Source organism: Papaver somniferum, unplaced genomic scaffold (genome assembly GCF_003573695.1).
Source record: "Papaver somniferum cultivar HN1 unplaced genomic scaffold, ASM357369v1 unplaced-scaffold_117, whole genome shotgun sequence".
Taxonomy (NCBI): Eukaryota; Viridiplantae; Streptophyta; class Magnoliopsida; order Ranunculales; family Papaveraceae; genus Papaver; species Papaver somniferum.
Genome location: NW_020620714.1, coordinates 10,442,341 through 10,459,826, shown reverse-complemented (window position 1 = coordinate 10,459,826; position 17,486 = coordinate 10,442,341). Strand labels below are relative to the sequence as shown.

The window sequence follows — 17,486 nt, the reverse complement described above, 5'->3', positions numbered from 1 at the left end:
GTTATGCGAGACGAGTTCTCATAAGCGGGAACAGTGTGGGTGTAGAAAGAACCTGCTGTTCTGCTACTGTGTTTGTATTGTAATCTTGAGAGTTGAAATCCTTGAACCTTGGAAAGAGTGAGTGACAAAAAGAGCCTTAAATCAAACTCCAAAGTCTTTTGTTGCCTACTTCACCCTCTACTGACAAATTGACAGCTGTAATTTTCTTATACAGTAATTTTTTTCTTTTACTACATCAACCCCAATTGTTTTTCTTGGCATCCCCCCCAGACATAACGAATATCCCAAACAAATACCTTTGTCTTCACTAAAAACCCTAGGTTAATCGAGTTCTTCTTCTTCTTTCCACAAACCCTAAGGAGCAAGTGATAAAAGAACGACAATGGCGTTCATGTCTCCACTTGGTTTGGTAAGTCTTCTTAAATTTCCTTTGTTTACTTACTGGGGGTGGAATGTTGGGTGTTTAATTTGTTAGTAAAATTGAAATCAGGACAAGATTTTTTGGTGATTAAGTTTTCCCCTAAAATTTGTTTGAGTTGAAAAATTACTTGGAGCTTCTTCAGATCTTAATTTGTCTACTCTCTTTGTAACAGGGAGCACAGATGATTGGCCGTAGGCGTCACCGCAAGGTTGTGAAATTAAACGAGACACCTGCTACTTCCCGGTATCAATTGAAACCTCGTGGTCAAAAGAGGTCGCAGGAATTTGAGGTTGAGACTGAGGAGAAGAAGCTCAGAGGTTCTGGGCTTCAATCAAAACCTCATGGTCTAAAAAGTATGCATGAATTTGAGGTTGAGGATGAGAGTGAGGAGAAGAAGGTTAGAGGTTCTAGGTTTCAGTTAAAACCTCATGGTCAGAAAAATAGAGGTAATTTCAGTAAGTTTAGTATTTTCAATTTCAGTGATAATCAGGAAGACATTATAGCTCGTCAACTTCTTAGCTGGTTACCAGTAAAGTCCCTCATGAGATTCAAATCTGTCTGCAAATATTGGTGTTCTTTAATTCAAGAAGATACCACATTCATTAATCTACACCTTGAGCGATCAAAATCACGGCCAGGTCTCCTTGTCGCAAATCTAATTGAAAATTATACAAAATATCAAATTATGACCGGCGATCTAGTGTTTGGAGGCAAGGATAGAGGAGCAATATCAGCAGCAAATTTTCACACTATCAGAGATATTGATTTTGCTCGTTGCGATTGGATGTTGAGGCCGGTATTTGGGTTGACAGCATTCTTTGGTGAACGAAGAGATGACCCTGGTGTTTGCATTTTTAACTTAAGTACCCGGGAAAAAACACCTTGGATTGTATCTAACTTGTTAAGAGATGTGCGTAAAGAAGACCTTCAAGCGTCTAACGCAATTCCAAGGGCTACATGTGCATTAGGATACAATCCTACCTCTAAAGAGCATAAAGTGGTCGGGATATGGAGGTCTTCGAAACCTTCTTATGTAGTCTGTGAGGTGTTGACAGTTGGAGAAAATAAATGGAGACGGATTCACAAGGTACCACCACAAGATATAGAATTATACGGATCTTCAGTTTATGTAAATGGTTCCATATATTATACCACTGAGTTTCTTGGAATATTTGAAGCTGATGAAAAGGAGAAAAAGTTCATAGTGGGATTTGATGTTGGAAGTGAGAAGTTTAGAGCAATTAGGGTCCCTAGCTACGTCTTTGAACAACCTGAAAATTATCATTCTAGTATATACATATACAATATCATGCTGTTAGAATTAGATGGACGCTTGGGTTTATTTATTAAAATTGGAGAGAGTGGTTACACACCTAAATTATGGGTATTGGATGAAGATAGAAACAAGAAAAACTCAACAAGTACTTGGACTGAGGTTTCCATTCAGCTACCCTACACATTGGGTGGAGCTCGATGTGGATTTGCTTGTGATCCAGTTCTAGGGACAGATCAAATGATCTTAACCTCTTATGTGAAAGCATCTGGCGGTAAGATATCTGAATCTACATGCCATTCGTATAATTGGAAGAAGAAGACGTTCAATGCAATTGATTTCAGTGGGATCTCCTCAGCTCCTTGTTTCTCCTCTGCATCAAAGGTTCGGTCTTTCTTTGAGAGCCTCTTTCCTGTCCAAAAGCGCAGGTAAGATTAAAGTTTCTTTTATTTGTTTCATATATCAATGACCTAAACAGTGTAACTTGCATACTTAAGAGTTTTCTGATGTCAGAAACACAAGAGTCAAGTACTAGAACTTCACTGTCAACTTTATCTTGGGATAGCCCAACTTCTATAGTTAGTAATTACAGCTGCTCCGAAAAATTGACAGAATGCTCTTATGAACCCGAAGATGCATGTAAGCTTAAACATATCCATGCGTTCACGTGATAGCAGAATGCCTTATGAACATGAATACTATCCAGTCAAAATAACGATGTCATCTTGATATTGGCTCTTGTGTTCTCCAAATTCACGAGTCTTGCCACAAGCTTTCAAGTACCCATGAGCTTATTTTCAACTAGAGTATCTAGATTTATGCTTTGCCCACCTTTCTACTGTAGTTATTCTTTGATATGTGACTATGTTGACCTAAGTTACTTGCAAGATGATGTTTAATTACGGTTGAACTGGAGATGTGGGATCTTTTGGTGAAATCCTTATCAAACCTCAAGCCTCAATACTAACTGTTGGTAGTGGCTTATATCGGTATATTTTTGTGTTTTGAGATTACCTATCTAGAATATTATTAAAACTCGTATTTAAATGCATCCTCATAAGGATTGAGGAGTCTACACACAATTTTTGTACTGACAGCTCATATAGTGACGGATAATGATGTTTCTATTCTCACATTCGGGTTTCATATTAAGCTAGGCTATTACAGTTGGTATATATTTGTCTTTGATTCCCGTAGAAAAAATTTAAACACTAGGCATCCTGTAACAATTTGGACGATGTTATGGATTTCCCGTCACGTGCTAGATTTTAAGAATAACCGACTTTGCGAGTAGTAAGTATCCAGATTATGATGCCAATGTGAAACTATCGAACCAACTAGTACATATAATATCTGGTAGCAAGTAACAGCCCGTATATTCCACTTACCCTGTCAAAATAGTTTGTGACCCTCTTCCTTTTATGAGCAATTTCACTGTTGATTACTACTGTTTTGTGGAATTTGTTACATCTGGTTTGTTTGCATGTCTATTTTGGCAATTGATCTTTTGTTTGAAGGAACAATAGAAACAAAAGGCACAATCTGAGAGTCATACCTGGAAACATGCTTATCAACTGCATCCTAATTCCTAAGTGCTAGAACTTCACTGTCAGTTTTGTCTAGGGATTTTTTTTTTTGATCGATAAAGCAGTTGGGCAGTTGGGATTGCCCAACTGCTTTATTTATAGTTGCTGGTAACAAATTATAGAATGCTTTTAAGAACCAAAAAAACATATTAGCTTAAACATATCCATGTAATCAGAGCATACCTCTATTTAGAGTTGCTCGGAACAAATTACAGCTATGCTCTTAAGAACCCATAGAAACGTATTAGCTTAAAGATATCCATGTAATCAGAGGATAGCGGAGTTTCCTGCGAACATGGAATCCTCCGGTCAGGATAGGAATGTCATTTAGGCACTGCAGCATATTTCAAGCACCTGTGATCTTTTTTTCAACAAGAGTTGCAAGGGCCACGTATACAGCGTGTCAGACAGTTATTGAGTTTCCTCCTACAATAGAGCCTCTTCTGGAAGATAGATTAGATTCGTAGCATTTGTGATGTTTTTGTCAGAAAGAAGTGCATTCACAAAGATGACGTGACAGAAAGAAAGTCTAATAACGTAGAAAGATCAAGACATGTCCACTCTCTTACCTTACAGTTCTCAAATTCGACTGACTGATTCTCACTGTTTATAGTAAAATATTGGGAATTCAAACCATGGTTCTTCCACTAAATAGAGGTTGTTCTTCCTCCCTACTTTACTCTGTATTTCAGCAATCACAATCCCAACTCTGTAGTTATTCCCCGTATCTGCACTAACAGCAGCCACATCTTGCATTCATATCTCTGTCTTTGTTGAATCATTTTTTTCTTTTCTTTGGAGCAGTATTGTTTTTTCTTCGACACTTTAAATTCAAACTAATATTATTGCCTCCATTGTTATCATCATCTATGTGCAGCTATAGAGGTTCGGGAGTTGATGAGGTGATTGTTGAAGACTCCTTGAAGAGATATGTTGGTGGCGATTGATCGTTGGATCAATCTGGGCTCTTACTGTTACATTGTCTCCATTGGGTTCTCTTGGTATGTCTTTTTTATATGCTCTAAGTTATTTTGTCCTCTACACATGCGGTTCGGGAGTTGATGAACTGATTATTGAAGACTCCTAGAAGAGACAAGTTGTTGGTGATTGATCGTTGGATCAGTCTGGGGTTCTCACTATCACAATATGTTCTCTTGGTCTGTCAGCATTAGGTTCTCTTTTTATGTTTGTCTTAAGTTATATATAGCAAGTACTCTAGACTATTTTGTCCTCCACGCATGCAGTTTTTTGGTTACATCCTATGTATCTTTTATTAGGGTTCAGTTGCTAATGAAGTTCTTTGTATCTGTTTAAACTTTAAAGTTATAAACTGGTAGTACACTGGTGGTGGTATTTTAGTCTTGGGGTCTGTTGGGTCTCTATCTTGTCGATGTACAGATTTTGCCTTGGCTACCCTAACTGATGTTTGTTGCACCCTAGCTGTTGTTTGCTTGGTGTAGTGGCTGATTGTCGTGATTTTCCGCACCTTTAAAAACATTATGGCAAGCAAACAAATTGAACACCCAGGTGGTTGAGGAAAAAGACCCTTCTCAAGTTCTGATAAACCGTTTTGGGGGTAAAAAGAACAGGAGTTGGTTCATTATGGACGGGAAATCGTTTACTGACTTGTTCGGTTTATTGAAAGTGTGATGATGGAGAAAATCTTGACAAGAACCTGTTACCTTGTAATGGAAACTTGAGGGTTAAAAGCCTCGAGACTGAGAATGAGTGATGTTCAAACTCTTAAGAGGGTTGGGAACTTGAGAGCCACATTTTGCTGAAGGCTGCCACTAATTGTTCTTTTGCCTCGAATCCAAAATCTCACTGTAGGGCACCTACTTCTACCTGAAGCACCTTCGAGGCCGTCCCCACATCCCATCTTCTCAATCCCCACAATTCCTTTCAAAGCCAGCGGGCCCACCCAGTCCAGTTACAGTCGATCCATCCTACAATGAAAAGAACCGTTTTTGGGACCATACATTTGTCTTAATTTTTTTATTCAATGTTTAATTTAACTTTGGTTCCACAAGTAATAACTCACAAGTATTTTTCTAACAAATCATTTAGTATGCAAATTCATACGTATTTTCCCATCAACTCATTGCTTTTAATTTGTTTGATCATCAAATTAGGTTTGAAATATTAGTTACACGGTATTGTTCGGATAGGAGTAGTTTAAAAAAATCCTAGTTTTCTAACCGCACTCCCAGAAACATATAACACCAAGAACGTCGGTTAGAATGAAAAATTTCCTTGCAAACCGAACTCATAGTTCGGTGTGCTGCCAAAAGTTTCATAAATTTTGTACCTAACGGAACTTTGTGTTCGGTCCCTTTGCAATTTATTTTAGAAATTTTTTACTTAACCAAACTCCTATCTGAAAATACACTGAACATGGGTCGGTTACATTCATAAAAATCTTTACAAACCGAACTGCGTTCGGAAAAGTTTTTTAGAAAATTTTTACTTAATCGAATTCCTATCTAAAAAAACTTTTATATATTTTCTCTTAGCCGAGCTTCAAGTTCGACAGGCGAACCACATAAAAAAAATACAAAAAAAGAAAGATATTTATTCAAATTGAAAAAAAATTTGATTTTTTTTAAAATTAAATAAAGGGTAACTTGGTCATCTTCACATATGAGGTCACCCCTTATAATTGTTGAGAAGGTGGCCTAATCAAATCATGTTCTCCTCCAAAAAGTCATAAAATCATTCAACGAAAATCTACCAACATATTTCAATCTCAACTCATTAAAGATGAAAGTCTTCACCTAGAATTGCCAAGGTCATAACTGGAAGCTCACGGAAGAGTAAAATGTGATCCAGATTTTTGATTCCTTAGATATTTTTTGACTCGGACAAAAATATTCTTATTGACGCATGTTTTTACCCTAGGGCAAAATTTTCATAAATTGAAGTCCTCTCGAGTAAAGGTCGAAGCTGGACCGTTTTTTTTTCTTTTGGGTATACAAAAGAAGAATAAAGGAAAAACAAAGACTAAGAGGAACTTATTCCTGCTATGTTGAGAAGGTTTCCAGAAAAACAGACTGCAATTAATAAACATATTGAGCTAATACAACATTTTTACCGAAGAATTTGTTGGAGTTATTTGTTCGGAAGAAACTAAACTTGACCCGGAACTGCTAGCAGATGAATCTTAGATTGCAACTTGCTGAACTGGTGTTTGTTTGTGGAATTCATAGTTCTTTCGATGAATTATCTTTGTGTTGAACAGGAGATGGATAGAATCATATTACGGCAAAAAGAATCATACTTAATTGTACATTATATTCACCTTTCATACCCAAGCGGCATCTTAAAATTCATGAACCCAAGCGGCACCTTTCATTACCATAATAACAATAAAATCTAAAAAAAAAAATAATAAAACAATTTTAAAAAACTTAAGCCCTTTCACCACGAATGCGCCTTGCTAACTGAATATCTTTAGGCATGATTGTAACTCTCTTGGCATTAATTGCACACAAGTTGGTATCCTCGAACAATCCAACCAAGTAAGCTTCAGCAGCCTCCTGAAGTGCAAGAACGACATGGCTCTGGAACCGAAGATCTGTTTTGAACTCCTGAGCAATTTCACGAACTAATCTCTGGAAAGGCAACTTCCTGATCAAAAGTTCGGTACTCTCCTGGTATTTCCTGATCTCACGAAGAGCAACAGTCCCTGGACGATAACGATGTGGCTTCTTAACTCCTCCAGTTATTGGTGCTGATTTCCTCGCAACCACGGTGGACAGTTGCTTCCTGGGAGCTTTACCTCCTGTAGACTTACGAGCGGTCTGCTTGGTACGAGCCATTAATGCTGAACCGAAAAGAAATCTGAAGAAAAGGAAAACTAAGGGTTTCTTAATCTTTTGGGTATTTATATGCAGTAGTTTTTGGTTAAGGCGGTTTAGATTTAGAAGTATACCGACGTGGGATAGGTTTCTGTTTTCAGAAGAAGAAAACACAGAATCCGTATGCTTTATATACTTTGTTCTCATTGGTTGGTTTGTATTCATACGGATTGGCAACCTCGACACCAAACTTTTGAATCCACTGTTCTGCAAGCATAGACATTTCATGCACGCACTGCTTGTTTCTTTCGCTTTAACAATTCTAGATCCATTGAACTCATTCTCTTGAAGCTCATCCTCTTTATGATAAATGATACGCTTGCCCCGAAATGACCTGGCCCAATAGGGAAATCCCAAACCTGCAACATTTAATACCATAATTCCAGTTCAGGCATTTTGATTTTAAAACATGCTACAACATTTACAAAGGCCTTATAACATTCCTTTTAGCATATATGCCAATAACAAGCCTAGTCAGATAGAAGAACACCAGGAGACTTCAACATAGCACAACGACACTTCAGTTTTCTTACATTCTGAAGATGGAGATAGAAGGAATGCTGAAGAATGATGAGACACCAAATCCATGGCGATGGTATTGCTCCTCTGAAGTTTGCAGTGGAGAATTATTTATTTTGCTGGGGAATTTTTGTTCCGAGGAAGAAGTGGGCCTTGATAGTGGATTTGGATGTTGGAGTCGATGTTGGTGCTGTCTCAAATTATTGTCACTTTCTTTTTACCTTGGTAACTCTCGATGAAAATGAGAAAAAAAAAAAAAGAAAAGAAGAAGTATTCCCGTAATTCTGCGAAAGATGATGGTCAATGATAAAAACAATCAATTAGGACAGTCCATACAGACCAGCTGAAAAGCTCATAATATTTTTCAATAAGAAATGACACTGTAAGAACATCTCCAATGGGAAGTTGGTTTCCGTCTTATGTGCAAGTCTTTTTACCCGGATGTGAGATCAAAATCCTTTTTACCCGGATGTGAGATCAAAATCTCCTTAAATTAGAGAGGTAAAATAAAAACATCTCCAATCATAAATTTATTTATATTGGTTTGGTACTTTTTAAACCTTTGATTTTAAAGTTTAATATATTAGTAATCGTAGATATTATTGACTAGGATTTTAACATCCAACCTCTGAAATTAGAGGATGAGTTAGAGGATGTCTGTTTAACTAATTTACATATTTTCTTTATTTTAGATCCCCACATTCCCGTTGGAGAACGATTTCTGTTAAAAATTTGATAAATCCTATGTGGCCTAGTTAATAGGAAATTGAGGATGTCCCATTCGAGATGCTCTAAGCCAAGAAATTAGTTTAGCTTTGAAATTCTATAACGACTTAGAACAAAAATGTCCGACTTTTTTGTAAAGCAGAATATATATTTGTTTCTGGCGGAAGCACCTCTATTTTAATTTCATAATTCTTAAACCATCAAATTCTAGTATTTTTATCCACCCAGAAATGGCTGGCTGGAAAATGCTTTTTAGCATCATTTAGATCCATCACCATGGGACCAAAAATAGGTAGAACATCAATATTAGAGTTTGACAGCCCTTAGGAGCTTGTGGGTTATTTACAGGGCCGTCTTAGGCACCAGTCGAACTAGGCGGCTGCCTAGGGCCGCATTTTGCTGGGGGCCCAAAATCTCAAAAATTTAATACCTGTATGTATAACTTCGTATGGGAATATCAGAAGTTTCCTAAAAAAACGAACTATATTTAGGTTTAGTCTCACCCACTACGTTTCAATTCACGACCAAATTTGGTATAGTCCCCAGATATGATCGTGATTGTGGATGCTCTAAATTGGCATTATCTGATACTCGATGGGAAAGTCATATTGAAGCTATCAAAGCAATCCGATTTCAAGCTCCAGAAATACGAGATGCCTTACTAGAGCTATCAACTTCGGCTGATTTTGATGCGAAGACAAGGGGTACTGCTTACTCTATATTGACCCGAGAGATTGATAATTTTGAGCTTATACTTGGTATGGTTGTTTGGCATAGAGAACTTCTTGCGGTTAACTCTGTGAGCATTAAGCTTCAAAACGAAGATATGAATCTTGATGATGCTGTTACTAAATTAAAAGATCTTGTTTCTTTCTTTAAAGATTACAGAAATAATGGATTTGAGGAGGCATTGGAAGAAGCTAAAACACTTGCAGCATCTATGAATATAGAGCCTATTTTCTATGAGGTACGAGTACGAAAAAGGAAGAAGCACTTTGATGAAATTGATGAGATAGAGGAAGTACAACCACCATTGCAAGGTATGGAAGCTTTCCGAGTTGAATACTTCATTTATATAATGGACCAATCTATTTCTCCTCTCAAACATAGGTTTAAACAATTTCAAGCATACGAGGAAATTTTTGGATTTTTGTTTCATATAGAAAAATTAAGGTATCTTGATAATAATACTTTAAGGGATTCTTGTGTTAAACTAGAAAAATATCTAAGCTATGAAATGGAATTAGATATTAATGGAAATGAGTTATATACGGAGTTGAAGGTTTTACGAAGTTTTTTGCCTAAGGAAGCTGGAAAGGCTATTGAAGTGTTGAATTTTCTAACGGATATGGGTGGATGCTATTCAAATGCGTCTATTGCATATAGAATTTTATTGACAATCCCTGTTACAGTTGCGTCTGCAGAGAGAAGTTTTTCGAAGTTAAAATTGATCAAGTCCTACCTGCGATCAACGATGTCTCAAGAGAGATTAAACGGACTAGCGATGTTGTCTATTGAAGCGGATATGCTACGTAGTATTGACTATGACAGTATTATAAATAAGTTCGCAGCGGTAAATGCTGAAAGGTCGATCTTTACATCCATTACTAGCATTGTGTCTTCTTCAAAAAAATGATGAATGTTTGTTGATATTACACTTGAATCACCATTTATTGTCAGGTAAATTTTTTATTTGTTAGTATTAAACTTGAATCATCATTTGCTGTCAAATTTTTTTTTTGCTGTAGTATATGGGTGATTTTGTAATACCGAAAGGGCCCCAGTTTTTTGTGTTCGCCTAGGGCACCATAATACTGTAAGACGGCCCTGGTTATTTATTTTAATACAAGAGCTTGAAGATGAATGAAGCCTAATAGAAATCCGTTGGATAAGGCAGTCATTGTTGCGGTGGAATCATTGTTGTCATGCTCAATCTCTACAACTCTTGGTGGTGGTGCCACCATCAGTGGCGGAGCCTCCCTAGTTTTATGAACAAAAAAAAATAAGTGATACATTTAGTTAGACGTGATATTTGTCCTCCCTGATTTTTAATAGATGAAAGAAAATCGATCTTGAACAGCATTGTAACAACTGCTTAACAGCTAATCCGACGTAGCATGTTATGTGGCGGATTGAAGTGGCCACTCCTCGTAACATGTCATCAAATCAGCTAACAGTGCCCTAATTCTGATTTCCATGCCATCACATATGATCCTGTAATATTTTTGATCTATATAATGCACTTTTTGAGTCATTATATTTCTATGAGAAGACATAAATCACGTATTTTGAAATTATTATATAACAATCATCAATCAAAGATATCACTTCTTTTTTCATTAATTAAAGAAAGATACTGTTTCTCAAAGAATAAATTTTCTTTTACTAATATGCTCCACCTTTTAATTAACCAAACTGTAAATATCAAATTTTACACCCATAAATTGTCTTTATTGAATTAATTGACCAATTTTTTTTTTTAAATTATTCAAGTTTTATAAATGAAAAAAATCCAAATACAGATTTAGAGAATTTCTTATGTTCAATATTTAGGAGAAAATATAAATACTTTGAGCTCCAGATACAAGTTTGTTTAATCAAACAATTTTTAACTTAATGTATTGCCATTGAATTTTCATAAGTATGTCAGATGGATTCTCAATACCTACTCGATCAAGTCTTATCTTCTTCCATTAAATCATTCACACTCATGCGTTTCATGAAATTCCACATTTAAACTAAAAATAAAAAATCACTCATATTTATTGATGTTAAGGTGGATTTTTCATTTTTAGTTGATATGATCAAAACCGCTCGATTGAGCTATTCTACAAATAGAACAAGAAGCATAAATAAAGATTTTAGGGGATAAAATGAAAGAAATATAAGAACAAAAAGGCTTTAAAGAGTTTGACCGCAGAGATAACATTCACCGCGTCAAGTAATCGGTGTTATATTTGACTTTTCATAGGTGGTAAAAAAATATAACTGAAAACTAAAATTATTTCGAAAATTAATGTGGGTGACAAATAGGGAAACCATCCGTGGTAAATAGGCGGAACCAATCGGAGAAGGTATCAAACTCCAAATTCTTTTGTTGCCAAAGAGTCGGTCACTTCACCCTCTCCGGACTGGATATTACACCTGTTTTTGCACTACAACTGTGACAACTTGACTGCTGTAACGTGAAATTTATTTATACGGTAGAAACTCTTTAAATTAATAGCCATGGAAACAGAGAAATCTATTAATTCAGAGAGATTATTTATTTAGCGAGTTAAATTTTAGCTTGTACAAACCTAGTTAGGATCATCAATAAAAAAATAATTAATTTAACGAATATTAATTTAAAGAATTTCTACTGTACAACAATTTTTTTCTTTACGACATCAACCAAAATTATTTTTTTCTTCTAATACCCCCAGAGCTAACCAATATCCCAAATACCTTTATCTTCACCAAACCCTAAACTGATCGAGTTCTTTAGTGCTCTTCCTTCCCCCAAACCCTAGACTCTGTAATTCAGTTTTATTTATTTTTAACGTGATATTATTATCAAAGGAGCAAGTGATAGAAGAACGACAATGGCGTTCATGTCTCCACTTGGTTTAGTAAGTCTTCTTAAAACTTCCGTTGTCTTTCATTGCACCTATTGTTAACTTACTGGGAGTGGAATATTCGGTGCTTTATTTGTTGGTTTGAGAAAACACTTGGATACTCTCTTTGTAACAGGGAGCACGGATAGTTGGCCGTAGGCGTCCCCGCAGGCCGCAGCATCAAGGTTGTGAAATTAAACCTCGTGGTCAGAGAAGGAAGCAGGAATTGGAGGTTGAGATTCAGGAGAAGAAAAGTAGAGGTCATTTCAGTAGCAAGACTAGTGTTTTCAATTGCAGTGATGATCTCGCTTATGAAGTTCTTAGCTGGTTACCAGTAAAGTCCCTCATGAGATTCAAATCTGTCTGCAAATATTGGTTTTCTTTTATTCAAGAAGATACAACATTCATCAATCTACACCTTGAGCGATCAAAATTACGGCTAGGTCTCCTTGTCGCAAATCTAATTGAAAATTATACAAAATATCAACTTATGACCGCCAATCTAGTGTTTGGAGGCAAGGATAGAGGAGTAATATCAGCAGCAAATTTTCACACAATCAGAGATATTGCTTTTGCTGGTTGGGATTTGATGTTGAGGCCGGTATTTGGGTTGACAACATTCTTTGGTGAACGAAGAGATGACCCTGTTGTTTGCATTTTTAACTTAAGTACCCGGGAAAAAACACCTTGGATTGTAAGCAACTTGTTAAGAGATGTGCGTAGTGAAGACCTTGAAGTGTCTAACAAAATTCCAATGGCTACATGTACATTTGGATACAATCCTACCTCTAAATAAAGTGGTTGGTATATGGAGGTCTCGCAACCTTCTTATGTAGTTTGTGAGGTGTTGACAGTAGGAGATAATGAATGGAGACGGATTGATGAGGTACCACCACATGATATAGAATTATACGGATCTTCAGTTTATGTAAATGGTTCCATATATTATACCACTGAGTTGCTTAGAATATTTGAAGCTGGTGAAAAGGAGAAAAAGTTCATAGTGGGATTTGATGTTGGAAGTGAGAAGTTTAGAGCAATTAGGGTCCCTAGCTACATCTTTGAACAACCTGACAAATAAAATTGGAGAGAGTGGTTACACACCTAAATTATGGGTATTAGATGAAGATAGAAAGAAGAAAAACTCAAGAAGTTATTGGACCGAGGTTTCCATTCAGCAACCCTACACTTTGGTGGAGGTCGATGTGATTTTGCTTGTGATCCAGTTCCAGGGACAGATCAAATAATCTTAACCTCTTATGTGGAAGCATCTGACGGCGAGATATCGGAATCTACTTGCCATTCATATAATTGGAAAAAGAAGACGTTCAATGCAATTGATTTCAATGGGATCTCATCCTCAGTGCCAAGTTTTTCCTCTGCATCAACAGTCTCAACTTTCTTTGAGAGCCTTTCACCTGTTCAAAACTGCAGGTAAGTTGAGTTTCTAAGTTCATATGATAAATTAACAGACCTAGTAGGCATTATAAATTTCATATCTAAGGCTTTGCAGTCACATGCTAGAGTTTGGAACTACTGTTTTGTCGTTTCATTCTAGAGTTTGAAAAATAATAACTTTCGAAGAGTACGAATCCAGATTTTGGAGGCAATGTGAATTCAATTTATTTAACAGACTACGCTTGCATAATAGCCGGTAGCTAGTAACAGCCTGCATATTCCACTTAACCTGTGAAAATAAATTGTGACGTGACTATCTCTTCATTAGGAGCAATTTCAGCGGCTTCCCAAAATTATGTGGTCAGATCTCTGTTAATTACTGTTCTGCTGGACTTTTTGCATCTGGTTTTTTATTTGTTTTTGCTTGTTTTCTGTTTAGTTCAGAGATCGATCTCTGAAAATGAGAAAAACTAATCATCTTGATGAAGATAGGAATATGTTAGTGTTGTACGTTCTTTGATTGCTGCATTTGAAACATAATACAAGTGGCATTCATCTAATCTAATTAACAATGATAAACGAGGGACCCCAGAAACGAAAGGCACACTCTAAGAGTCATACTTGATTAGGTTTCTCATCTGGAAAACATGACTATCAATTGCTAGAATGCTATTGTCAGCTTTGTCTAGGGGTAGCCTAGCTTCTCTAATTACAGTTTCTCGGAACAAATTACAGAATACAGACCCAAAGAGATGTGTAAGCTGAAACATACCCATATACTCACAGGATAGCCGAATGCCTTGCAAACATGAATACCTCAGGTCAAAATAGCAGTGTCATCTAGGTACTGGCTCTTGCGTGCTCCAAATTTAACTCTCTTTGCAGCAGCCTTTCAAGCACTCGTAAATTTTTTTTAACAAGAGTTGCTTCAGCCTCGTGTACGGAGTCTCAGGCAATTATCGAGATAGGGTATCCTCCTATAATAGCTTCTTCCAGAACACAGATAAGACCCCTAGCATCTGTGATCTTTTTGTTAAAAAGAAGTAATTACTTAGAGATATTAATTCATCAGATAGCTGGGATGCACTTACAAAGATGAACAGAAAGAAAGTCCAATAATGTAGAATGATCACCAAATAGGCAACAAACTCAAGACATGACCACTCTCTTACCTTGCAATTCTGAAATTCAACTGGGATTATGTTGCTCTTTGTAACCAAGTATTTTGAAATATAACTACGGTCCAATTGCATCCCTTCCCTACATAGAGGTTATTCTTTCTCCCCAGTCTACTCAGTGCTTCAGCAATCATTCCCGACTTCGTAGTTATTTCCTTCACTAACAACAGCCACATCTTGCACTCTTGTCTTTGTTTAATTTTTTTTTTATGTTTGGAGCATTATTATTTTTCGTAAAATTAATATTGCTGCCTCCACTTTTCGAGCTTTAAGGAGATTGGGGTGTTGATAAGCTGATTGTTGAAGACTCCTGGAATAGACAAGTTGGTGGTGATTAGTCTTCAGATCAATCTGGTGCTCAGACTTTTACACTGTCAGCAGTACTCTTGGTTTGGCTGCAGTAGGTTCCCTTGGTATGTCTGTCTTATGGTATATGTAGTACTCTAGATATTTTGTCCTCCACACGTGGTTCTTTTGCTACATCTCATGTTTTGTTCTTTTAGAATTGGTTGTCTGTGAACTTCCTCACATCTGTATGACAAGTATTCTACTCTTGGTTTGTATTTTTTGGAAATCTTGTCAGATACGGATATTATCTCGGTACCTTTGTTGTTTGTTTGTTAATTCTTAACTATTTTTTGTTTGGCATATTGGCCGATTGTGTGATTTTATACACCTTAAAACACATTAGGCAATCAAGCAAACAAATTGAGCACCCAGGTTGTTGTGGAAATAGCCCTTTCTCAAGTAAAAAGAACCTATTATTGTGGACAGGAAAGTGTTCTTTAATTTATTTATTTTTGGTTTATTGGAAGTTTGATGATGGAAAAATTCTTGACAAGAACCTGCCACCTTGAACTATCTTGTTTGTAATGCAAGCTCGAGGGTTGAAAACCGTGAGGCCGAAATTGTCCACAGTTACCCCCACAGTTTATTTTTGCACCCTTGCATCTTGCCTGGAAACCAAAATCTCGCTGCACCTACCTCTCTACCTGAAGCACTTATTCTATTCGTGACAACCTCTTCTAAAATCTACAACCTTCACAAATTCATTTCAAAGCCCTTAGCAACCCAAGCCAGCGGGCACAACCCAATCCGGTTACCAATCCAGCATAAAATCTGCCAGCATCTCAATCTCAACTCAATAAAGATGGAAGTCTTCACCTAGAATTGCTGATTGCTACGGTGATAACTGGAACCTCACTCGAAAAGGATTCAAAAAGTACCCATTACACTATTACAGTAAGACTGGATATTACATTGGTTATAAGGGCGACCTTGCCAGCTCTCAAAAGGAAAGACTTGTCCCAGCCTGGCCTGCAACTCATTTATTACCTTATCAATCACATAGTTCCATTTTAAGCTGCCTTTGTATTTCTCCCCCAAAGGTAATCCAAGTAAGTTGGATGAGGAGCTGAATAACAAGCTAAGTAAAGCAGAAAAATCAGACATATTAGTCGGGACCAACACCAATATTTTGCTTTTGGCGAAGTTTATTTTGAGCCCACAAATAAGCTCGCAGTATATCATGATCAGCCGAAGGTTCTTCACTTCGTTTTGCATCAGAAAAGAGAAAAATGAGGATGTCCTCAGCGATTTGAAGAGGCGAGATAATTGTGCCACTTTCAATCAAGAATAAAAATGGAGTTCTCGTGAAAGGACAATAGTCCCACATTGCTAGAATTAATTGATTAACTTAAAATATAATATGACAGGTCCGCTCCACTAATTATTAATTGGTTTTGAGTTGGATGCCCGCAGATTTTAACATGGTATCAAAGCTAAGTTCCAGACTCAGATTTGCGTACGCCGGGTGTAGGCCGAGTTACTGACCGAAGTGTTTAATGTACATCCGGGGTTGTAGACCAGTGTCGATACTGGCTGAGGTGTTACCCCCTTATTTAGTCACTCACCTATCTACACTTGTTTACCGATGGACTGATAAACTCGTACGTAGGTCCACGTGAGGGGACGTGTGGAAGGACATTAGTCCCATATCACTAAAATTAATTGATCAACTTAAATTATAATATGAAAGAACCGCTCCAATCATTATCAATTGGTTTTGATTTGGATGCCCGCAAACTTTAACAGTTCTCTTCAGCGGATTCCTTTGTGACTTTAAATAACTCTCCACACTACCATATTTATAAGGACCAAAAACCTTGTTCTTTCGGTGCAAATTTGATGGGACCAAAGCCTCGTCTCTTATATAGTTATATCTCTTCCACTGCTTCTTTCTCTCTTATATCTCTTCCACTGCTTCTTTCTTCGGGATAAGAGATGTGATCATGTGAAGGTATTTTAAACCCCAAATCCAAGTACTCTTTATCTTTCAAATTCTTTAATTACTGACATGAAATCATCTTTTATCATGTCCCCGCATTCTAGATAGAGAACGATCCAAATTTATTTGAATTGAAGACGAACAGTTACGTTGAATAAGCTTTGGAAATGTTCGACGACTCCAGTTTTGATTTCTTTTATGTTACAACTCATCTGGCAATACTCTTGCAGCGCTTTAGCTTGATCCCATTTGGTACAAAGCTTCGAATTCTGCTTCTTCTTATTTTTTGGAAGGTAAAACATATTCACTAAAACGGGGAGAATTACACAGCAAAGGAGTTTCCCCTGAAATGACTTCAGAAGGAAACATACACCATTCCTTAGTTACATGATTTTTCCGAACTAGTTTCGCTAAGGCATCCACCTGCCGATTACTTTTACTTTTGACAAACACACAGCAAGATGTTACATGGGAAGCTAAGCCTTTTTTACAATTATGAACAAGAGAAAATTTTGTTCAATGCAGCGACGAAGATGCTCCATTGATTCCATTGACGAGGCATAGATTATCATACACATATATAACTTTAACTTTTTACAGATGGAGTTGTGACGACCAAAGGATAGCCGAGTACAATGCTTGAAC

At 36.9% G+C, this 17,486-nt stretch overlaps 1 protein-coding gene across 1 annotated transcript; it reads left to right on the top strand.

Annotated features, from left to right (window-relative positions):
• Window positions 1-274: 274 nt before the first annotated feature.
• LOC113329973 lies at window positions 275-4,714 on the top strand. Its single transcript, XM_026576830.1, has 3 exons — window positions 275-409; window positions 594-2,122; window positions 4,158-4,714. Exons 1-3 carry the CDS (start codon window positions 383-385, stop codon window positions 4,225-4,227), a joined length of 1,626 nt encoding a protein of 541 aa, XP_026432615.1. The 5' UTR covers window positions 275-382; the 3' UTR covers window positions 4,228-4,714.
• Window positions 4,715-17,486: the final 12,772 nt, after the last annotated feature.